Here is a 25,802-nt window from a genome sequence, read left to right on the forward strand (position 1 = left end):
ATCTTTATTTGCAACTTTTTGAGAAAGCGCCACAATGCTTTCCACAGTGGTTGCACCATTTTACACTCCCACCAGCAGTGAATAAGAGTTCCAGTTTCTCCACAACCTTGCCAGCATTTGTTGTTTGCTGCTCTGTTAAATTTTGCTATTTTGACTGGGGTGAGATGATATCTCATAGTTGTTTGATAATATAAATTATTGATGAACCTTTCTCCAGTCCGTTTGCCACATTCTTTTTCATAGGGTCTAGTTTTTAAAATAATTTACTTAGCATACAGATTGCATAGATATGGAGAAAAAATACAGCCTTAACATACAACTTTCTTAATTTTAAAACAATCTGTAATGGTGTTCCCTTGCTCTGTTCACATAACAGCTTTTTGGTCTAGATACAGATTCTGTATGAGTGTAAGTAAGTGTTCTAGGATTCCCATTCTTTTCAGTGTCAACCGTAATTTGTTATGATCCACACAAATACCTTTGTTTAGTCCATAAAGCACAAGTAGACATTTTGTAGTATTATTTGCGTTCAGCCAGAATCCACCTGACAGTAGCAGTGATAATCCCTGGTGCCGTTGTGTCTTTTATATCTAACTTGAACTTCTGGCAATTCACTGTGTACTTTTAGAGCCATTTTTTTTAATGTCTTCAGCAGTATTTTGCTTGCATATGATGTTAATGATATTGTTTAATAATTTACACATTCTCTTGGATCACCTTTTTGGGGAATGGGAAAAAAATAGGGATATCCTTGAGTCAGTTGGTCCGTCACCTGTCCTTCTGGAATACCAGGGCTGCATCTATTAGTCGAAAGATATCAGTTGATATCCTGTCATCTCTGAGCATTGGAAAGTCACTTAGCAACTAAGAAAAATAGATTATAAGAGGTAAAGTGAGATTACCATTCCATTTGAAAGAGGGTTATAATTTTAAGCAAGATTATATTTCTCAATAAAAAGATACAATGATGTAAGATGCAAACTCAGAACCTAAGAGCTCCATACCATAGATGTTCATTCTGAGTTTTTTGCAGTCACTGGCACAATAAGAAGTTCACAAGAATTCTGAGATCAAAGTGATTCATCCTATTTAATAGTTGAAGAAACTGAAATATGCAGAAACAAGGAATAACTGTTACTCTTTTTTTTTTTGATGTAAGGTATTTTCTACCAATCATTTATCATTAGAAGTCCCTTAGGAAAATAGAGGATCAGTGAAAAGAGATTCTCAACAAGAGAGATTGAGACAGTGAGAATGTTGCGGGATTGGGCAGTCTTACACTGTGTTCTGCAAAGGATTGCTGTGAGTCAGAATCAAAAAAAGGTGTCCAGAGATGATGATCTGTGTGTGGTATATGGTTAATGGGTTTGGTTACTATTTGAAAAATTGGAGGTTCAGGCATATCTAAGAAGGTCAGTCATTGTGATGATATGTTTATGGAGAGCAGGCCACTAAAAATTATGTGGAACACAGTTCTGCTCTCACACATATGGGATCTCCGGGAATGGTAATCAATTTGATGGCACTTGGTTTAGAAAGCATCTTGCTGACATACTGAGAGTAGGCAGTTTCCTGAAGACAATAAGTTCGCATTTCAAAACTAGTGTAATGAGATCATGTAGGAGTTGCAGAGAGCTATTTGTGAGTTTCCAAGGCTTTAAATTGCAGAGAAGGAAATTGCTCATCTTTGTCCTGGAGATTGATTTGAATCATCAGAGACATGGCTAGTAGCACAGTTCCCTACAGACCAGTCTTAGACTCTAGGAATTAACTAACCACACTGCTAAATTGAATTGAATTGCAAGCCACAAGGTCATATGTCCTGGCAGTTTGAAACCACTAGTGACTCCAAGAGGGAAAGATGGGCGGATTCTTACCATTAAGATGTATAGCCTCGGAAACTCATTTGAAGGTTGATAGGAGTTTGATTTGACTTGAAAACAGTGAGTTTGAGTTTTTAAGCTTTAACAGTTAAATCATGCTCCTAAAATTTAGGTTGTAAAGAGGTGGAAGAAGCAGCTCTGGTAACATAGTGGCAAGAAGCTGCACTACAATCCTGAAGGCATGTGGTTTGAGGCCACCAGCTACTCTGCTCTGCTGGAGAAGGATGGGCAGTCTCCTCCCATGTGATTACTGCCTCTGAAAACCCGCCAGAAGGTCGGCTGTGGGTCAGTTTCAACTCTATAGTACACAACAACAGAAGTGGAAGGATCAAATAATAAGCAGATGGATTCTCAGAGAAAGGAAAGCAAGCCAGGAAGCATAACAACATGGCTTGGTCAGTTGGCCCAGGAACCCTGGTGGCACATGGTTAAAGAAGTCAGCTGCTAGCAAAAGTCATTGGTATATTGTTGTTATGTTCCGTCAAGTCGCTTGCGACTCATAGCGACCCTATGTACAACTGCCCTAAATTCTGCTCTGTCCTGTGCCAATCATACTCTCTCCAACACACCCATCCCGATTACCCCAGTCACTGAATTAATCCACCTCATAGAGGGCCTTCCCCTCCTGCACCTGCATTCCACCCTCCCAAGCATGATGTCCCTCTCCAAGGACCAGTTGCTCCTTAAAACATGACCAGAGTATGTCAGAATAATTGCTTCCAAGGAGCAGCCAAGTTTAACCCTCAAGGATGAATCTGTTTGTTTTCTTAGCAGTCCATGATACCATCAATACTCTTCTCCAGCACCACAGCTCAAAGGCATCAACTTTCCTTCTCTTCTCCTTAGTCATTGTTCAACTCTCTGATGCATAACAAGTGATTGCAAAGACCATGGCCTGTATCAGATGCACCTTAGTTTCCAGAGATACACCATTGTTCTTCAGTACTTTAGAGAGGGTCCCTAATGTCATATATAAAGTCATCAGCTATTAATGAGGAAGAAAAATAAGCAGTCTGATTCTTTAAATATTTACTGTCTTGGAAACTCTTATTGGCAGTTTTGTCTTGTTCTGCAGGGTTACTATGAATTGGAATTTACTTAATGGAGGTGGGTTGGGTTTGGTTGATTCAATGAGATTTGAGGTAAATTATTATAGTGTTGCTTTTGGCATGTTGTTTGAAATTAAAAGAGTCCTGATGCTTATATTGCTCAGCTGCTAACCAGGTTAGTGGTTTGAATTCACCAGTTGCTCTGTGAAAGAAAAATGTGATGTAATCATCTATGTGGGTCATGTATATGAGGATTTACAGCCTCCAAAACCTATGGATGGTTCTACTCTGTCTTATAGGGGTGCTGTGAACAGAAGTAAACTTGCCACCAGTGTGTTACCTATATTGAGATGGTTTAGTTTACCTGCCTACTTGTAAAGGAATCCAGCTAGCGAGCATATATAAGTACCACATTTTCAGAGGGAACGTTGAGAACTAGAACGGATCACAAAAAGGGAAACTCAGATTGGTCAAGGACCTAGAAGTATGTTATTCTTTTTTTTCTTTCTGAGTTTAATTTTTTTTTTATTTTTGAATATATTTTTTTTTATTGGGAAAAACATATTGGGGGTACAAGGAGGTGAGGGTTGGGGGCAGAAGGGTGAGGATGGGCCAGGATGCAGTTGCAGAGCTGCACAGTTTGGTCAGTGGGGGGAGCAGGTGAAGGAAATAATGAGGGTCCAGTGGGGACCAGATGCTACGAAGTATGTTATTTTTAAGGAATTGTTGAAAGAGTTGAGATACTTTGCCTGAAGAAGAGACTTAATTAGAGGTGAGTTTCTGGGTCAGATTTCGCTTTGATATTATTTGATTGGACAAGATAATTTCAGAGATTATTTTCAGGAATCCCATTTAAAGCTTGAAAAGTTAGTGGTAAGAAGCTGTGCTGCATTCCCAAAGACAAGCAGTACGAATCCACCAGATGATCCACTGGAGAAGGAAGGGCCGTCTCCTCCTGTGCCAGCTGGATCTGATTCGATGGTTCACAACCAAAAAAAAAAAAAATTAAAGGTTTGGAAAGTTTCCATGTAAAGGAGGAAGTAAATGTAATTTTTAGTTTTGTATTTTTAGATACAGATTCTCTAACTCACGAATAGTTCTCATTGTTAGGTGCCATTGAGTCAAGTAAGACTCTTAACACACCTATGAGCAATAGATTTGAGACCTGTTCTATTCTGTGCCCACCTCACAATCTTCTGACTGACTTGAGCCCTTTTCTGCAATCACTGTGTCAGTAAATTGGTTGAGTGCCTGCATTTTTTCTTCACCATCCCTCACCTTTCCAAGCATGATGTCCTTTTCCAAGAAATAGCCTTTCCTAACAATATGCCCGAAGTGTGGGAGACAAAGCTTTATCTTTGCCTCCAGGGAGCACTCTGGCTGTACCTTCTCAAAGACATCTATGGTTTTTCTTTTGGCAGTCCATGGCATACAGTCAGTACTCTTCTCCTAGACAACAGCTCATAGACAGCAATTTTTCTTCTGTCATCCTTATTCATTGCCCAGCTCTTCGCAGCATAGCAAGTGATTAAAATGACAGTGGCCTTAATCACATGCACCTTAGTCCTCGAACTAACATCATTGCTCCTCAATAATTTGGAGATGTCCCTGACTACAGATTTTTCCAATAATTTCTTGACTGTTGTACCAATGGTTTTGATTTTGGATCCAAGTAAAATGAAGTCTACGCAGGAGCAGAATACGTGAAAATGATACTATTCTAGTTCTATTCAAAACATGATGAAATATTGATATGTTAAATATATTACTTTGTGTTAAGGTTTTATGATAGATTTGAATAGAGGCATATGATTGAAGTTACTGAAATTGAAAATATATTTTCTAGAAAAGCTTAAAATCAAGCAAATCTTATTTATATGCTTTTCTGTGAATTGAGAAATTACCTCCATTATTCAGTTTAGAAACTTAATTTTAAAAGCTTTTATCCCAGAAAGTAGAGTATGGGCCAAGAGGAAGAAAATTTAAGGAGATGGGATATAACCATTTAATAATGATTCCTCTTAGGTTGTAAATAGTTATTTGGAGACTTTCAGTCAGAGGTTTGGTATGCATTTGTAAGAATGCTGCAGAAAGAATTCTTCCATTAAAAGAAAAGAATCCTAAGCTCATAGTTCATTTTTCACTACTAAGATTTCATCATTCTTTTGTTTAAACAGAATACAAGTAATATGCTTTTAAAAATCTATCAAACAGTATGTCGTGGCTTTTTTCATTCTGCATCCACCATTGATCTCTGCTATTTAAAACTTTTATTTCCCTTTGTTTCATATTTTCTGTGGGGAAATAAGATTTCAATGTCTAGTCTTTATGATATGTAAGTGTTTATTTCCTGTTAAGACTTTTGTGCTTTGTAGTAAAAACTCAAGCCAGAAGGGTATTTTTCTTCTCACTCAGCAAGATTATTTCCTGTTTTTTTTCTAGTGTTTTAAGTTTTGTTAATAGTAATCCAGATGCTTCAGTATTTTTTTTAAAAAAACCTGAGAAAAGAAGACATAATATTAAAAATTACCTTTCTATAATAGCTATAAATTTACTTTGAATAGATTTCAAAGATTTTAGTAATTAATGAGTTTTATAGTTATGTAAAGTCCTTTCTAAAAGTTTAATTGCATTACCATTATACCATTATGATTGTGTTGATAAAATATCTATGGTTAACATCAAAGAAAAGGAAAAGTTAACTTTATTGTTATTGTCTATATGTAATCCATTAATTTAATAGCTTCTGTGAATCTCTTCGTAAGATTAAAAAATTGTACAAAAAAGAAAGCAAATAACATCTTAGTAAGTGATGGATTTATACCTAAAATATTGTGTTCCCTCTAATTTCCATGGAGCATAGCATGACCTTGGATTTGAATTTTTCCTATTTTACAGAATAAGTGTTGATAATTTTTTGCCCATTATTTCAAAGCATCACTACTTTCTTTATGCTTTCCCCAAAAATTGATCTTTTCTGGAAGAAGACCTTCCTTCCTTTTTTACTGAAGCCAAGTTCATGCTTTTCATGCTTTTTCTTCATACTTAGGTTTCAGACATAGTCCACTTCTTTCTTACAACTTAAAACTCTTTAAGCTTTTTCTTATTCCAGTTTCTACTCAGAGTGTTATCTACAGTTACCAATTATAACATAATTTATTCCAAGTTCCTCCCCAATCTTTTACACATCTTCTCTTTTCCTGCTATGTTGGAGAATCACATTTCTAGTAACAGTAATACTGATTGCCAAATTCAAACTGTTCTTTTGTTTTGTCTTGGGTTTTTTGTTGTTGTTGTTTTTTTTAATATTTTTTTTTATTGGGAAAAACATATTGGGGGCACAAGGAGGTGAGGGTTGGGGGCAGAAGGGTGAGGATGGGCCAGGATGCAGTTGCAGAGCTGCACAGTTTGGTCGGTGGGGGGAGTCTTGGGTTTTTTTAAAAAAAATTTTATTATTATTGATTTTAATGAAAATTTACAGACTTTGGATTGCCATTCATTCGTTCAAACTGTTCTTTTGTTATAGATAATTGTATGTATTAGTTTTACTCCTATGATCTTTTGTTCCTTTTTCTTCGACTAGCCTTTAAGTATAGACATACCCAAAAATTTACATTTGGGCGTCTGTAATAATTCATACCGTTTCTTGTGCTCCTTAGAAGCAAAGATAATGAAATATCATCTCACATATTTTGGGCATGTACTCATGTAAAACCTATACCTAGGCCAAGAGTGTTGTGACAGAACAAGGGAACACTTCTTGGTTTAAAATCAAAGGCATGTGTCAGGGCTGTATCCTTCCTTTATACTTGTCTAATCTGTAAGTCTGCGGTTAGGGACCTCTCTAAAGTACTCAAGAGCAACGGTGTCTCTCTGGAGACTAAGGTGCGCCTGATACAGGCCATGGTTTTTGCAATCACTTGTTATGCATCAGAGAGTTGGACAATGACTAGGGAGGATAGAAGGAGAATTGACGCCTTTGAGCTGTGGTGCTGGAGAAGAGTACTGAATGTACCATGGACTGCCAAGAAAACAAATAGATTCATCCTAGAGAGGGTTAAACCAGGCTGCTCCTTGGAGGCAAGGATTCTGGGGCTTCGTCTGACATACTTTGGACATGTTGTAAGGAGAGACAGGTCTTTGGAGAGGGACATCATGCTGGGTAGAGTGGAGGGACAGCGCAGGAGGGGAAGACCCTCTATGAGGTGGATTGATTCAGTGACTGGGGCAATCGGGATGGGTGTGTCAGAGGCAATGAGATTGGCACAGGATAGAGCACGGTTTAGGGCTGTTGTACACAGGGTCGCTATGAGTCGCAAATGACTCATCGGCACATAACAACAACAACAACAATCTGTATGTCTTAGACAAATTATAGAGCCTAATGTCTTAGTTTTCTTGTGCTGCTCAGCATAACATAGGTTGATGGCTTTAGCAAACACGTAAGTGTAGGAGGGAGCTCTGGAGGGCTAGTGATAAGGGATTGTACTACCAGTTCAAAGACAGGCAGTACTGCCTCAAAAAACCCACTATGTTCAACTATTATTTCATTCCAACTTGATGATACATAACAAGAATCAATTTAGGAGGCTGGAACTCAAAATTTAGGGAGCCTGTTCTAAAGGAAGGTGCATGTATGTGTGAGCTCTGTTATTAAGGCAAGTCGTTGTTTCCATCCGCATCTGTAGGCCAGGCATTCCTTGGCAATCTCCATGTACCCTGGTCTTTCCCAGTGCAAAGGAGCTCCCTCAAGATAGATTCCACTCCTTGCAATTCTTTGATAGATGTGAATACCATTCCCCACCTCACTAGTGTCTACTCACTTTACTCCCCTTTTATATCTCCACTCATTGCCATCAAGTTGGAATCAGCTCCTAATAGCGTACAGCAGGTTTTTGAGACTAAATTGCACAGAAGTGCCTGCACTAAGATTAAGGAATATTGTAGCCCACCCTTAATCCTTTTACACGTATGTGGTTTATTAGTAGGGAATATTAACAAAACTTCCACATTATATCATTATATACATGTATTTTGGGAGGATGCAATTCAATCCTGACACTTATCATTTTCCATGTGTTGGATAATGGCTCTAACAGTTTTTTCTTATCCATTATCTTATAATTCACTCATTCATTAAAAAGATGTTTATGATCTGCAATGTGGGGATTGCAAATATGAGTCATTTACATGTCAAACCCTTAAAGATAAGGAGCCCTATGTTACATGCTGGCCTACTAATTGAAAAATGGTCCGTGTTTTGAATCCACCAGCAGCTCTGAGGGGGAAAGATGGACCGTTTCCTCCTGAAAAAGATTAACAGCTTAAGAAACCTCAGAGTTTTACTGAAAGTCTGTAGAGCACAATTCTGCTCTGACACACATGGGGTTGCCATGAGTCAGAACTGTCTTGACAGCACCTGGAAGGAGCGTGGGAGAAGCCTCCTAAAGAATTTGGGGTAAAAGGAGGGGGAACCAAATTAAATGTGTGATTAATAAGGATATCTGATAGAAGCCTTTAGTGCCATTAAGAAAATATCACGCAGAGATCAATGAAGAACAGCTTATTTGATGCTTCAGTTGTTTGCATACTATTTGAGGGAGGATGTGACTGGTGTGAAACTTTAAAATATCTTTTCGGTTCCAGAAATAGGGTATACAAACTAAACAAATCATGACAATGTTAGTAATGAGATAAATAGTTGGTGATGGTTCTTACATACTCAGAACAAACTCATGGCTGACTCTCCAGTGGGTTTTCAGAGGCTGTAAGTTGCATGGGAAGAGAGTTCCCATTTTCCTCCTGTGGAGCAACTGGTGGATTCAAACTGTGTTCCTTTTTTGGTTGGCAGGCCTACTTCTGACCTCTAGGCCACCAGAGCTCCAAAAATAATTGATAATATAGCTTTTTATGCTGGTCTCAAATAGGCATTTAATACTAACTTTTTAGTTTCTATTATTAACTTGGTAAATTAGTAGAAAATTAACTAGCTCTTTCTGTTACTGTCAAGTAAAAGTTGTAACTTAATAAAAAGGAAGAACTTTTTTGTACCAGAACTACAATTTTTTTAACTTAAAAAAAAATCTAAAAATACTACTATAAGCTTTGAATCTTGAACTAGACTCAGCTCAGCCCTGAGACTTAGCTCTCAGCCAAACAGTGGACATGCTTGTAATGTGAACAGTCATGTGAGGATGGTGGTGGTGTGTCAAGTCACCTGTGTACCGTGTGCACATTAGATCTGAAACCTTGTATCTGTTTTGCAAGAAGTATGACCAGAATGCTTCTCAGTAGGGAGAATGGCTAGACATCCTTTCATGTACTTTAGATATGTTTGAGAAAGGACCATCCTCTAGAAAAGTAGCACCGTACTTGGTAAAGGAGGTCGTCAGCAAAAAAAGGAAAGCCCCTCAATGAGGTGGATTGACAGATTGCTTACAAGAGTGGGCTTAAGGGTAGCAAAAGTTGTGAAGATGGTGCAGGGCTGGGTAGTATGTTATTCTGCTCTATATATGGCTGCTATCAGTTGGAGCCAGCTTGACATTTGACAGCAATAACTTTTCTCATTAAATCTGTTGTTTTTAATTATGATTTTGCAGAACTTGCGAATGTGTTCTTCTCTCCTCAGTGGCATACTCTGGAATATATATCAACAGTCTAGCAGAAATGACTTCCAAATTTTAAAAAAGGAAACTTATAAAGGAATTATTGCCCTAAATTTTCAGATTCATTTTCTGTTGCAAATCTCTTGTGCAGTGGTCATTGAAATCCATTACAGCTCTTTACATTTATGCACTGTTATTATTCATTTAACTTTGATTTGAAAATGTTCCCATTTCAAAGGAAAATCAGATAGGTTTTAGATAAGTAATCTGAACACTTTTAAATGAAATAATTTCTGTGCTTATGATGAATTTATGTTCTTAAAAAATTTGCAAACACATTTTGACCAACCAGAAAGAAATTTAATTTTTTAATAATTGTCAAGATATTTGCATAAGTTTATGGACATAGTAAATGCCCGTTATATAGTAAAAGAAATCCTAAATAAGCTTGATGTCTTAATTTTCTTAAAACAGAGAGATGCTCATTTTAAATTCACTCTGCTGTTGTTGCTTAAGTTCATTCTGCTGTTAGCTTTCTGGAATATTTCAGCAAGATTTTGGGATTTTGATACCCCATTTGTACTGATCAGTATAGACTACAGCTGGTTTCTGCTTTTGAGCAAGTAAAACCAAAGAATTTAAAATAGGACTTAGTTGGCTTTACTTTTCCAGAATAGAAATGAGCAATTTTAAATGGATTACTGCAGTGGTTGTTATCATTTTCACACCTTTATGCCTATTGTCATACATTTGTTCTATACTACTACTTAGCATTTTGAGGATTTTAAACTTTTTCAATAAAAACATTTTTATTTGTTTTTTACAGAAGGACCCAAAGGGGACCAGTAGTTTACTGACTGGAAGTTCTTTTCTGCAAGAAATTGAAGTACAAAATGAGGAAGTGGCAGCTTTTTGTCAGTCAGTTACAGAGTAAGGCGTTTTTCTTTATAAATTAATGACAAGATTTAAAAATTTTATTATTGAATATTGTTTTAACTTGAATATTTTTTATTATTGATTATTTGTTTAAAACTATCATTGTGGTAATAATTCCAAGATTCTAAATGTTTTTATTGTTTTCTTGGAGCTATTTGGCATATTAACATAAACTACATTGCACTTGCATCTTTTCCATTAGGCAACTGATTATTTAGAAGGAAAACAAAATTAAATTTAGCTGTTTTTATATGTTTCTTTCACCAGAGGAGCCCTGGTGGCTAACCAAAAGATTTGTATGTTCACGTTGGAAGCTACCCATAGCTGACCCTCCAGTGGGTTTTCAGAGAGAGTAAATTGCACAGGAGTTGATTACGCATCTTTCTCCCCTGGAACATCTGGTGGATTTGAACCATGTACCTTTGCATTGGCAGTGTGTCTGTGTTTCTTTACCACTCAGCCACCATAACTCATCTTGTTCAAATCAACAGTCAACAACACCCTTGGTATTAGCAGTTAAATCAGGAGACACACTGCATTGGACAAGTCTCCTTTCAGGGACCTCTTCAGACTACTGATGAGCAATGATAACTATTTGAAGAATAAGGTTTACCTAATTCAGGTCATGGTTTTCTCAGTCAGCTACGTATTATGTATCAGAAAGCTTGACAATGAGGAAAGATGACAGAAGAATTGATACCTTTGAGTTGTGTTGGAGAAGAATGCTGAATATCACATGAACTACCAAAAGAACAAACCAATATGTCTTGAAAAAAATTCAGACAGAGTCCTCCTTAGAAGGACAGAAGATAAAGCTTTGCTTTTCATTCTTTGGACATATAGCTAGGCAAGATTAATCTTTGGAAAGGGCTGTCATGCTTAGAAAGATGGAGGGTCAGTGAAAGAGAAGACCCCCTATAGAAGATGGCTTGACATGGTGACTTTAGCGGTGGACCCTAGTGTGTCAGAGATGATGAGGATGGCACAGGATAGGGCAGAGTTCAGGATAGTTCTTCATGGGTCACTATGAGTCATACTTGATGATGCCTAACAACAGCCAAACAATGGGGCATCGATCTTCTTCTATAAAGATTTTGAGACTCCCTCTTTGGAGGGTCACCATGGATTGGAACTAATCAGACAACAGTGGATTTGATTCTCACCACATACAAAAAAAAATATTTAGCTTAGGAAATTGTTCGGTGCTGCTGACTACAAATTGCCCTTTTCTAGGCCATACTTACAATCTCTACCATGACAAGCTTATTGTTGCAGTCACTGTGTTCAGTCCATCTTGTTGAATGTCTTCTTCTTTTTACTGACTTACTATGCAGCATGTTATATTTTCCAAGGACTCATGATTCTTCACAACATATGTCCAAAGTAGATGAGACAAAGTTTCACCATTCTGGCTTCCAAGAAGCACCTGGGTTGCACTTCCTTCAGGGCTCATTTGTTCTTTTGACAGTCCATGGCGTATTTAATATATTCTTTACTAGCACCACAATTTTTCTTTTTATATTTTATATTAGTTTGCTTACAAAGTTTGTGTATATTGTGTTTCATGCTTTTCTTCATTCAAATTGTGTTTTATACAGTCATTCTATGCATTATGTTTTATAAAATCTATCACCATTGGACCTTTCCCTTGATTACCCTGTCTTTTCACTGGGATCCTTCCCATTTCCTTCCCGCTCACCTCCAGCCACCAAACAGTGCACCCCTGTTGTTTTGCCCCTATCCCTCCTCACCCTCCTCACCCTTCCACTCCCACCCTTTCTCCTTTTGGATTCCCATACAACTGAATGGATTAAGAAATTTTGGTACATTCACACAATGGAATATCATGCAGCACTTAACGAGTAACAATTCAAAAAAATACCATGTAATTTGGGAGAGACTGGAAAGTATTATGGCATAATACTGAATTAACTCAGTCTCATTGTCTTTTGTTTCCTTTGTTAACAACCCCAAAACAATGTTTGTCATGAGGATAAAAAAAAATACATATATTTAAGAAAAATAGATTCTTTTTTTTCCCCAGGCGACCTTTTTGCTTTTATTTTTCTCAAACAGTAAGTACTATCCTTCTGGCGTCAGGGCACCTGCCGTGTACATCTTGAGTCTGTAAAAGCGTCCCAGACTGTCCTGTTGAATTTCAAACGAGGAAAACTTGTGTTGGTTTTCCCCCCCTCCCTTTGACAAATAATGTGCACCAGAATCAGCTGTATGTCTGGACATATTTTAAAAAACACAGGCAGAGAGGAATCTGTGTGGCTTCTGCAGACCTAGATTCAATCCGTGGGCAGCGTGGCAATGCTGGCGGGTATGGCTGCATGGAGCCGCTGTTAGTGTAGGCTCACCACAGGCACAGGGGAGAGAAGGGGGATGCGGAGAGGAGGAAGATGGGGAGATACACTGGACAGGTTGAGTGCTGGTCACGAAAAATAGATTCTTAAAAACAAAGCATAACAACATTGTATCTCTCTGGCAAATTATAATGTATGGGCTACATTGTATATCATCAATAATTCCTGTAAAGTGCACCATTTTGTGCCAATATATGTATTACGTTGCAGAAAAAATTGGAAACAGAAATTATTTTAATGTATGATCCATTTGTAGTTGGGTACTGTTGATAGTGTCACCAGATGCTCAGGTGTTCTCTCTTCCTTTTTCATTGATTTATTTAAAAGGCATTTTAAATATTTGGAGTTTTGGCAGAGTAGTTATAAAACATAGAACTGAATGACTGTAAGCTTTCAGGGCCATGTTCAAAGCTCCTAAATGCAGCTTTTAAAAAGAATTTAATTTCATCTTTTTTGTGAACAGATTGAGGACCAACTTTCCATATACCAGTCACTGTACAAATCCAGGCTATTTGTTAAGTCCAGTCACAGCACAAAGGAACATTTGTGGAGAAAATGCAAGTGTGAAGGTCTCTATTGAAATTGAAGGATTCCAGCTACCAGTTACTTTTACATGCGATGGTATGTTTGTCATTCCTTAAAGCATTTTGTTTTTCTTTCATTAAGGAGAATATGTTTATCATCTTTCATAAAACTGATTTTATGTTATCATTAAGGATCTTTTTCTTTTTTTAATTTTTATTATTTTTTGTGTGTATGCCATCAAATTGGCTCTGACTGGTACAGGAGAAGTTTGCACCTCCAACAGAGCATTTGGTGGATTCGAATTGCTAAGGATCCTTTTTAAGAAAAATCCTCATTCAGGAGTCAGTGACTAGTTTTCTGGTTAGGACAAGTGGGGAAACAGGTTTCTTGTAAAATTAGCTACATTTCCAGAAAACTATTAGATAGCTTTTGTTAATAATATTGGACTGTTAGCCATTACCAAAAGCATTAAACAAACAAACAAAAAAAGCTTCCCCCCCCCCATTTTATGGACAGAAGAACATTGGTTTGTAAAGAGTTGTCAATGATACTGAAGTCTCTAAAAAGAAGATAGTTTTCCTTTTATTGAGTTTTCTTTCTAAACTTGGTATGAATATCCTTTCTAGGGATATATTCCCAAAGACTTAGGGAAAGCTTTAATTGTTCTTTAATACTACTTTTCTTTCAGAGTGTAATACATTTTTTCACGTGTATTATTTTTGGAACTCCAACAGTATGTTGTTGTTGTGTACTATAGAGTTGGATGTGACCTTAGCTGACCCTCTGGGGTTTTCAGAGTCAGTAAGTTGTCCTGGAGGAGATTGCCCATCCTCCCGTAGAACAGCTGGTAGCCTTGAACTGTGTGCCTTAAGGGTAGCAGTGTAGCTTCTTGCTACTAGGCCACCAGAGGAGAATCCTGTTGTTTCTACAGTGCTTTGGCTTAGAAGTTATAATTATTTTTTTACAAGTTATGAATCTTTCTAATAGCTGGATATTTCTAACCATATTTTTAAGGCTCTTTTTTAAAAAAACAAAATTTTGAATAAAGATTTTACCCGACTAAACTGATCCCTCTTTAAGTTTCTAAATGAAGAATTATTCTTTTAAAGAATATATTACGTTTTAACTAGGGCAAGACCTTTAAATCTCAGGTACACAGTAAGTATTAAACTAATCTGATAGAAGTTCACATGCACCTTGGTTGTGCAAACAACATTTGATAACAAATGTTAGATAATTAGTATCAAATTTTATTTTATTTCATTTCATCAGTATCTGACTAACCTAAAAAAAAAGGTGCTTTAGATGCCTGTTGTTGATAACTGTGCATGGTTATAGTGCACAGCTCTTCTAAGAAATTGAACCATCTTATAATGGGAATACTTTGTGTGTTCAAGTGATAAATCTCACCATTCATAAGACTATTTAGATATACAGCCATTATATTAGATATATCATGGTTTTATGCCTTTCCTGCCAAGCTATTAATTCTAATGACATTTAAATGCATTGAGTATCCTTTAAGGATTAAGCATCCTAGTACTAAAAAAGAGATTAAACAGTTTTCTTTTTTTAATCTGTTATAACCTTCAAAAAAGTTCTGGTGGCCTATTCCTTAGGGAGTTGTGCAGCAGACTTAGAGGTGGTGCCTCTTCTGACGGTTCAGATACACCAGGGTTTCTGTAGAGAAAGATAGTCTGTCTACTCCTATTAGATTTATAGCTTCTGAAAACCTGCTGCAAGGTCAGCTGTAAGATGATTCCAACTCCATTGTAAAGAGTTTTTGAGTTGAATCTTCAAAAAACTCATTATCATCTATTTGGAACCAACTCATACCTGAGCCTCCAGGTTGGTTTTTCTGAAGCTATAAACCTGCATGGGAAGGAATTTGCCTCTCCAGCTATTGGCCAAAATACTAATAAAACAATGCTACTTACTTGAAATGTTTATATTCTTGTTTGTAGATTTTACCAGGTAAATGTCAAACACTTAGAAGAATTACTGTTTCTCCTTTGGACATGCTTTACATCAGTGTTTACTAGACACAACCATTGTCTCTTTGGAGAAGTCTACATTAGGAAGATGACTTTTTCTTGCTTAGACTGTGCTGTCCAGATATGCTGTGTCAAAGACACACTTTTTAGTTTTAAAAGAATGTAAAATGCTTCATTGTTTTTTATTGAGTATAGGCAACTCTGGTGTGTAGTCTGTAGGGAGTTGCGCTGACCCCATCTTGCTGGCAATTTGAATCCATCAGCTGCTCTGAGGAGCTCCGAGACTCAAAAGCAAACAAACAAAAGAAAGGATCAGCTATGAGCCAATTCCAGTTTGACAGCAATGAGAGAGTGATATTTATTGAAATTACAGTGATAGCTGAAATGACAGTTTCCGGGATAAATGTAGTGTTAAATTTCATTAGCTTTACATGTCTCTTCACTTTTTTTCAGTGTAGTGTCTCTCAAAACTCAAAAGACTAATTTCCATCAAGTGGGAACCAACTCATAACTGACCCTCCACTGGGTTTTTGGAGGCTGTAAATTAGGAGGAGATTGCCCCTCTTTTTTCTAAGGATCTGATGGTGTATTTGAACCACCAAAGGCATGCCCTCTGGGTTTCAGCACAGCTCTTTGCACATTACACCAAGAAGTTTTAAATTCCATATTCACTTGCATTTATGAATCATATATTTCTCTTTTGCACATCTAGTGTGTAAGTAGTACAGTCTGAATAAATACTAGAATTAAAATGGTAATCAACTCTTTTACAGTGAGTTCTACTGTAGAAATCATTATAATGCAAGCCCTTTGCTGGGTGCATGATGACTTGAATCAAATAGATGTTGGCAGCTATGTTCTGAAAGTTTGTGGTCAAGAGGAAGTACTGCAGAAGTAAGTTCCTTTATTTAACTACTGAATACTGTCTTTGGAAACTTAATGTTCATAGCTTAAAGTAGAAATGTCTTAAATTAATCCAAAACTATTGAGTCCTGTTGAAGTAATTAATTGGTTTAAAATCATAGGTATATTTGTCCAAGACACTGCTAAATGGTGTAGGGATTTCAGAAATAAGACATACAATACTGCTTTTAAGAAGCATATCGTCTTAGGGAGCTCTGGTGGCCTAGTGGCAAGAGACTGTGCTACAATCTCAAAGTGTACAGTTCAAATCCATCAGATGCTGTGCTGGAGAAGGAGGAGCAATCTCTTCCTATGCCATTCAGATACGGCTCAACAGTACACAGACACAAAAAGAAAATTACAAGAAGCATATAGTCTTGATAGATAATTGATGGCTATAAGTGAACTTAATGGATTATTTTTCCTATATTAAAATAACAAGTAAATGATTACATCATTATAAAGTCCATTCTCCTTTTATAGCATTATTACTTTGGATTCAACTGTGATTAACTAAGTTGCTTGCATATTATATGCCTCTTTTCTGAAGCAGATAATATGTTATATCTAGCGTATAGTCCAGTTTGCTGTGGAATCTAATTTTCTACACTTCTAAAAATGTATTGCTCCTATTTTTCTATATCCTTTGTCTATATTTTTCTTTTTTGTTTTGGATTATAGAATTATTCCTCTTTTTAGTTGACTTTCAGTTGTATGATTTATAGTTTAAGTGGAATAATACTAGTGAATAATAATTATCTTTTAACAGTAACTATTGCCTCGGAAGTCATGAATATATTCAAAACTGTCGAAAATGGGACACAGAAATTAAACTACAACTCTTGACTTTCAGTGCAATGTGCCAAAATCTGGCACGAACAGTAAGTGTGTATTTATAATTGAATCCAGTTTGGTTGAACCTGTGTATTTGGTTCTTTGACTTTTTTCCAGTCAGTAATCTAATTTGCAATTTATACCCTCTCCAAGCTTTCCAGGTTGATGGGTTGTTGAGCTCTAGCCTGAACTGGTATCTTAGTAGATGAGGGGGAGATTTTCAGTCACGGCTGTTTAGGCAGCATAATAATTAGGCTAGCAGCATCTTTGAAAATTGAATGGAGAGATTAAAAGTTAGTTTTATACAAGAGTGAAAATATCAGAGTCACTTAAGGAGAAATGAGGAAGAAGAAAAGATTTAGAATCCTAAATATGCATTGAGGAAAAAGATACCCATATTGACTTTTGCACCAACAGAAATTTTTCATAAATAAAAAGACTAATCCACTATTTAAAAAATACAGTTCTTTGTTATTTTAATCAAAATACAACACAGGAAAGTAAATAATTGTATAAACTTTTGGTAAATTTATAACTTCTTAACACTCTAAAGAAAATTATCCTTCATTTAGTAGAGTTTTGGATGGAATATTATTACTTTCTTTCCATTTTCTTTTCTTGGGTTTTGCTTTCTTGTCATAGAGAATTTCTTTCCATTGAATGGAAATTATTTTACAAAATTTAGTACATTTTAGCAATAGTTGGTAACTTCTGAAGCTTCAGTTACTTGAATGATGATCTTGAGTGCTTAAAGATGTTACCTGGAAAAAAAAAAAAAGATGTTACCTGAGCAGTCATGGTTTAGAGCAGAAGAGACGATTGCTGCTTTGTTTTTGAGGTGGGGGCTGAAAGTGGATCCATTTGATTATCATTAGAAAAAGTAACAAAGATTCAGATGAGCTCTTCTGTCTGGCCCCAGCTGACCTTTATTTAGCTGTCACCCATCTTTGAAAGTATTTTTAGCTTTCTGCTATCTGTATAGAACTATTATGGCTTTTGCTTTAGAACCTATTTATATATCAGAAGTGATACTTAAAAGCTTTTACGTTTTTACATTTCGAAACAAATTGTTCCTAGAATATTGACTTACTTTTCCCCAGAATCTGTATTTTATGTTCAGTTCCTAAAATTCATTTTAATTTTGAGATTTTGTTTATCATGTACTATATTAAGGAACCCTGGTGGCACAGGGGTTAAAGAGTTTTAACTGATTAAGTGAAAAATAGGTGGTTTGGATCCACCAGCCCCTTTTTGGGGGGCAGATAGGCAGCCCCTTTATACGATCGGATCACAGTAGACTCATTAGTGCGTTTGGGTTTATGCCATATTTAATTTGACAATAGAATTAGGGTTAATTTGACTTTGATTATATCTGTATGTTTAGGCAGAAGATGATGAAACACCTGTGGATTTAAACAAACACCTGCATCAAATAGAAAAACCTTATAAGGAAGTCATGACAAGGTATATCATATAAAGCATAATTGTAGGTTTCCAGACTTTGGTTTTGGACATGAATACATTTATTTTGAAGATTAAAACAATAATTTTTGTATATAGTATCCCTCAGTATTCTGTATTTCAGACACCCTGTTGAAGAACTCTTAGATTCTTATCACAACCAAGTGGAACTGGCTTTTCAAGTTGAAGTAAGTATTGATTCAAATTTTAACATAATAACTTAAAGATTGTAGTCTCCATTTACTCTTAATGTTAGTGTTGACTTTGGAATAAGTACTTTAGAAGAACTATTTTAACTGTAAAGATGCCCTGGTGGGCCTAGTGTGTGCTGAGTCAGGTTGCTTACTAGAAGGTTGACAGTTTGAAGCCCTCAGCTGCTCCAAGGGAGAGAAGGACGGTGTTCTCATGTAAAGATTTATAGCCTCTGAATCCCAATGGAGTGTTGCTGTGAGTCAAAATCCGCACATCAGCAGTGGGTTTGGGTTTTGTTTGGTTTTTTTAAAAACTATATTCTTGATGTTGATATGACTTTAATTTTTACCCAATTTAGTAACAAAAATTCTCAGCAATATTTGAGTCAGCATGTTTACTCTCACTTCAGTTTTACTATTAAGAAATTTTAGTTAAATTTTAAAAAGCATTTCTCAGATGCTTACTATCTGCTAGGTGCTAGAGATTATGTGATTCAGTCATCGCTCACGGAAAATGTGAAAACTAATGGTGGAACGAACTAATGTTTCTTAACAATAAAAAACAATATAAGCTAACCAGAAAAGGAAAGTTGGCATAAGAACAAAGCACAGATAAGGTATATAAAGTATATATGGATATATGATTAGTTCTATAATAAAATGTAAAGTGAAGATTGGGAGATGACTTAAAGACACCAGACATGAATTACCTTTTTCCCCCTTTTTTTTTAAATGAATTACCATTTATAATCAGTGCTAAGGTAAGGGATTTAACTACCTTAGGTCAAAGAGACATAATCTATCCTACCTTCTGCTTTTGTAAATTAAGTTTCATTAGCATACACCCATGTCCTCTGGGGTATGTATTGCTAAATTTATACTGTAGTATTAAGAGTTGAGTATTTGGAACAAAGCCCTTGAGTCCTGGAGAGCCTAAAATATTTATTGTTTGGCCTTTTATAAAAAAAAGTTTGATAACCTTGACTGTAGTTGTTTAAATTGCTAGACATTTAAGAGATTAATTTTTTTTTTAAAGCCAAGTATAAGGGAGATAACTTGCTTAGTCCTATTCTGAGTCAGTTTAGATATGCTGTGGAAGTGTGTTTAGCTAATACATAAGCTTCTGGGAGAATTCTTAGGAAGGTTTCTGTAGTTATTGTTGTTGTAGTTGTTGTTGATTGCTTTCAAGTCAAGCATGACTCATAGCGACCCTATGAACAAAAGGCCTGAAGCCACTCTACAACTATCGATCAACTATTTATCAAAGTTCATAGAGTTTCAGGAGGCATGTTTTTTAGGAAGTAGATACCACTCCTGTAGTCCTAGTAAAAGATAGCATGGAGAAGGTAAAAAGGAGAAAACCAATTAATAGCACTTAAGAGGTAAAATTGGGATGATTTTGGTGAGTAATTGAACTAGAGAGAAGAAGATGTGTAGAATAACTTCCAGATTTCTACTGTTGGTATGTTCTTATCAGCACATTATTCAGTAAGTAATTAGGAAGTTTCTTTTCATTGTGAGGCACTGTATAGATGCTGAGAATCTAACAGTGAACAAAGATAAACTATAATCTCTATCTCTACAAAGAATATATTCTAGTGGAAGGAAAAAGACAAATGTAGTAAATGCTATGGAGGATTATAAAGGAGAGTAATAATTTCAATGAGCACAGAACCAAAGGAAGATAAAGAAGCCATCTTGTCATTAATATAAAGAATATCCTCAGAGAGGGACTAAAAAGAGCAGAGGCCTACAAGAGGAAATATTCCTGATATATACAAATCCTGCAAGGTCTTTGTAGCTGGGATGAAATGAGGAAAATGAGTAAGAGGGAAAACAAATAAAAAACCTATCTATGTGAGAGATCATGATAGCTAGGGTGTCACCATTAGTTGCAATGAGGAAAGGTTGAATTAATTCTGTGGTATATTTTAAAGTTATGATAATTGATCATAAGGAAGAAAGAGGAGTTAAAGGTAAAGTCAAGATTTTTGACCCAAGGAACTAGAAACTTGGAGTTGCCTTTTAGGAGAATAGGGAAAAATGTTTGGGGGAAGATCAGGAATCAGTTTTGGATGTTATGCTCAAGTTGACTGTTCATTATCCAGAGAGGCTAATCTGCTCAGTTGTATGTGAATTTAAAACTCTGTGAGATGTAGGCTGGAAATGTAGGATTTGTGAGTTGCCAACATATGAATGGTATTTTGAGTGTGTGAAATAACCAAGAAGAGTCTTTCAAGAAGAGATAAAAATTAAAAAAGCTCAAGATCTGAGCCTTTGGTATATCTCTTAAGAGGCAATTTGACCAGCTGATCTATAGAGACTTCCTAAAAATAACACCAAAAATTCACCTCCCCATCTAGCAGGGTCCACACGTCCCTCCTCTTTTTGCTCCAGAACTTCTGAAAGTTGCCTATTCTTACCGCTTCCACTTCTTGTCTTCCTGTTTTTTGTTAACCCATGCTGGTAAGTCTTTCTTGACACTTCACTAAAACTGCACTTATCAAGGTTATCAGGGGTTAACAACTGATCCTTTTTTCCTTCCTGAAAAACTTTTGTGGTTCCTAAGATTTCCCCTTTTTTTGTTCTCACACTTCATGAGTACTCTTTCTGTCTTATCTGCAGTTTCCTCCTTAGGCTCTCCTTATTTTTTTAGCCAAGAAAGATTGGAATGCCCCATGATTTAATTGTGGTACCTCTTCTCTCTATATTTTGCATTATCTCATCTTTGAATAGCTAATATATGCTCATGACTCTGAAATTTAGAAATTTCTATCTCCAGCTATGATTTCCTTCTTCAATTCTAGATTAAAATTAAAATGTTTAAAGATTAAAATGTTTTAACAGTTTCTTGACAGCATTACATTAATGTTTAATAAACATCTCAAGTTTTAAGATACTAAAAACTGGAAAATTTTATTTTAACTTTGTTATTTACTCCTCCATTAGTGTCTTAGTTATCTAATACTACTATAATAGAGATACCATAAGTAGTTGTTGGTACTTGGCTTTGACTCGTAATAACCCTATGAGAACAACACATCAGAACCTTGTCTTTTCCTGAGCCATCCTCACCATCAGTGATGTGCTTGAGCCTATTGTGACTGGTCACTGTGTCAGTCCATCTCATGGAGAGTCTTCCTCTATTTTGCCAACACTATTTCCCAGAAATGGTCCCATTTCCCAAGGACTGACCCCTCCTGAATAAAATGCCAAAACTATGTGAGATAAAATTTTACCCTCTTTATCCCAGTAGCAATAGTAAAATTCAACAGGTAAGCGAACAACCACTGTTGACAAAGTTGTGGAGAGGTTGAAACTCTTACTCATTGCTGGTAGGAATGTAAAATGGTGTAGCCACTATGGAAGGAGGTCTGGTGCTTTCTCAGAAAGTTGGCAGTTTCACTACTGGGAATATACCCTGAAGAAACCAGAGTATGACTCACAGATATGTGTACACCCATGTATATTGCTGCATTGTTCACAATAGCAGAGAGATGGAAACAACCCAAGTGTCCATCAACAAATGAATGGATAGAAAAATTATAGTACATTCACTCAATGAATACTATTTCACATTGAAAAACAGTAAACTTGTAAAACATTACACAACATGGGGTAGCCTGGAGGACATTTTGCTGAATGAAATATCAGTCACAAAGGACAAACACTGCATAACACCACTGTTATAAAATAGGAAGACATGAGGTGGGGGGAAAACTGGGAAAGGAATGAATGCATAATGAACACTGCATTAGAACAGATGAGGGGAATTACTGTCCCAGGGGAATATATGATTAGGCATTATATGTATGTATGACAAAAATCTGGAACAAGGGGTGCATTGCAGGGTGAGTCAGATGGAGGGGGAGAATGTTCAACAATGGAAAAAAATAATAAATACGAAAAAAAGGTTTTACCCTTCTTACATTCTTTCATTCCTGGTTACACTCCAAGACAAACTTCGTTTTTGGTTGGTTTTTGGTTTGCCATGAGAATAGTCAGTACTCTTCTTGAACACTGCAATTCAGAGGCATCAATTCTGTTATCCATAAGCATTGTCCAACTTTCAGATGCATAGGAAGCGATTGAAAAAACATGACTTGGGTCAGGCACACTATACTTACTCCCAGACTACCATAGTAGATGACTATAACAAATTTTATTCTGGAACGATGAAGGAGGCCAGAAGTCCAAATTCTGAGTGCCATCTCTAGGGCAAGGAAAACCTTTGAGTTGGATTGTTGGAGAAGATTACTGAATATCTGTGTAATGCCAAAAGAACTAACAAGTGTGTCTTTGAGGCGCAACAACCAGAATGCTCCTTTGAGGCAAACATGGTGAAACATCATTTCACATACTTTGGGCATGATGTTAGAAGGCCTTAGAAAAAGACATCATGCTTGGAAAGATAGAGGGAAGGTCAAGCATGCATGAGATGAAGACCCTGAAGAAGATAGACTGACAAAGTGACTAACAGTGGACTTGAGTATCATCAAAGATGATGAGGCTGGTTCAGGATAGGGCAGCGTTCAGATCTGTTGTTAATAGGGTTCCAGTTGTAGTTGACTTTTTTTTTTATTTTTTAAAAATAAAATTTATTGTGGTTTTAAGAAAAGTTTACAGAAAAGTTCTATTTTTCATTCATTCATTGTTGCACATTTTCCACCCTATCCCTCCCAGTTTGCTTAAAAATACACACTCACACACACACACATTCATTGTTGCATAAAGTATAAAATTTTTGTTTTCTTGATGTTGAGATGTAATCTGTGTTGAAGACTGTCATTTTTGATCTTTTGCAGTAAGGGCTTCAAATCATCCTCACTTTCAGCAAGTAAGGTTGACTTAATACCTGAAAACAACAATCTTAATTATATGACAGCTATGTCATTCCATTGACCCAGCCAAAAACCTTCTCAAGTTTTTTCACATCCCATATTCAGTCTAGTTCTGTCTACTTTACCTTACAGAATGTTCAAGAGTGACCACTTCAATTACTAGCAAAGCTACAGGTCTACTTGATTTCAGCAGTTCTTTATTTGCCTGTCTGCTACAGGGCAACAAAAATGATCTTTTAAAAATAGGCTGAGGGAATTTTTCTTTTGCTTTTGCTTTTCAAGAAGAGGAGCAAAGGGGCGGGGGGGTGGTGAGGTGATGTGGGGGGGAGAAGGGTACAACAATGAATGAATGGAATGCCAAAATCTCTGTAGATGTTCATCGAAATGGAAAATAAATATATAAAAAAAATAGGCTACTGAATGCAATGTGGTATCTCACTGTAAATGTCTACTTTAAATAATTTTTATTTCTTTATCTAGCAATTCATGGCTATTTGAACTGCTTGCATGTTAGGGTTATAATTAATGTTACTGCAAAAAATATTTCTATATAAGTCTGTATGGATATTTGTTTTCATTTTTCTTTGGTTAGTTTTTAGGGGGATTAGAAAATTGTAGTTTTCTTCCTCGTGGCCTTAATTTTCTAAATACAAGGTATTAATTTTGCTAAAATGAGGTAACAGTATGTGTTTTTAGGCATGATAAAGGATTTGGTTTACTATTCTAAGAAGAATGGGAAAGAGAGCTGACCAAAGGCAGGTAAAAGGAAGGTTACATGTTGCGTGCATGTTCCTGCTCAGACAACTCAATTTATGTGGTTGTGGGATTTCCTTTAAAAGTACTGAACTGATAGAAGATGCAGAGAAACCTCTTATCTCAAAGGCTCGGTCAGAAGGTGTGAGTGAAAACATAGGAAGATGTGGTATTGTGGTTAAAGGTTGGTTGTTAGGTGTCATTAAATTGAGCATGACTCATAGTACCCCTGTGAACAACAGATCTGAACCCTGTCCTGTTCCAACCTCACAATCTCTAACACACTTGAGGCCAATTGTTGCAGTCATTGTGTCAGTCCATCTGATTGGACTGGGTCTTCCTGTCTTTCACCTTCTCTCCACCTTCCCAAGTGTGATGTCCCTCTCCAAGGAAGAGCCTCCTAGCAACATGCCCCAAGTATGTGAGATAAAGCTTTGTTATCTTTGCCTCCAAGGAGCACTCTGACTACACCTTCTCTAAGGCATACCTATTCTTTTGGCAGTCCCATTCAGTACTGTTCTCCAATACTACCTTTCAAAGGCATCAGTTCTTTCTGTGTCATCCTTACTCATTATCTGGCTCTCAGCAGCATAGCTAGTGAATGAAAAGACTGTGACCTAAACCAGGTACACCTAAACCCTCAAACTCAAAATATCATCACTCCTCAAAAATTTAGAGAAGTCCCCAACTGTAGACTTTTCCCAGTGCAATATATCTCCTGATCGCCTGACTCCTAAATCCAGGTATGTTGATTGTGGATTCAAGTAAGATAAAGTTGTTGACAGGCTCAGTGATGAGAATTTTTATTTTCTTGGAAAAGTCGAATTTGTACAGTTTTTATATTCATAATTGTGAAGTTTCTATGTGGGTAATTATAGCACTTAGATGTCTTATGTAACATACTAAAAGTCATGTAAATATATATCTAGTAATAATATGGTAATCAGTGGGGGTAAAGAATTCATGACAGTGATAAGATACTTTTCAGTGTCTTGTTATTTAGAGAGAGAAGTTTTAAAGGTATTTATATAGTAAATAAGATATATAGGACACTCTTGAGAGGTATTTGTCAATCTATGGCTCCTGGGCAGTGTTTGTAAATAAAATCTCATTGGAATATAGATATGCTTATTCATTAACTGTTGTTCATGTCTGTCTTTTTTTTTTTTTTTTAACACCTTAATGGCAAAATTTGTGTTGCAACAATGACTGTGGTCCACAAAACTTTATTTACTCTCTGGCCCTTTATAGAAAATCTTACAAGGACTCAGTAAATATTATAATGTAAAAAACCCCAACTTTCACCTCTAGACTGAAGAAAAAAGTGGGCCGTCAATGGATTAAGAACTTCGGATCTTGACCAACCCTAGATTGAAAGTTAGCATTTTTGACGAGGGTTTGGTTATCACATACACCAGTTACCTATAACAGAAATAAGCCGGGAAGCATTAGCCAGGG

The 25,802-nt window shown here is 36.4% G+C and overlaps 1 protein-coding gene across 1 annotated transcript in view; it reads left to right on the forward strand.

The window, feature by feature from the left end:
• Positions 1–25,802, forward strand: part of PIK3C2A (phosphatidylinositol-4-phosphate 3-kinase, catalytic subunit type 2 alpha) — a 94,311-nt gene that overhangs the window by 9,197 nt on the left and 59,312 nt on the right. Inside the window, exons 2-7 of the mRNA XM_006892078.1 lie at positions 10,364–10,467; positions 13,306–13,463; positions 16,135–16,255; positions 17,034–17,145; positions 18,483–18,562; positions 18,684–18,747. Coding sequence (XP_006892140.1) covers positions 10,364–10,467; positions 13,306–13,463; positions 16,135–16,255; positions 17,034–17,145; positions 18,483–18,562; positions 18,684–18,747 — 639 coding nt within the window. The remainder of the gene's footprint in view (positions 1–10,363; positions 10,468–13,305; positions 13,464–16,134; positions 16,256–17,033; positions 17,146–18,482; positions 18,563–18,683; positions 18,748–25,802) is intronic.

This window comes from Elephantulus edwardii, unplaced genomic scaffold (assembly GCF_000299155.1).
Source record: "Elephantulus edwardii isolate Elephantulus edwardi_28Jun2011 unplaced genomic scaffold, EleEdw1.0 scaffold00109, whole genome shotgun sequence".
In the NCBI taxonomy this organism is placed as follows: Eukaryota; Metazoa; Chordata; class Mammalia; order Macroscelidea; family Macroscelididae; genus Elephantulus; species Elephantulus edwardii.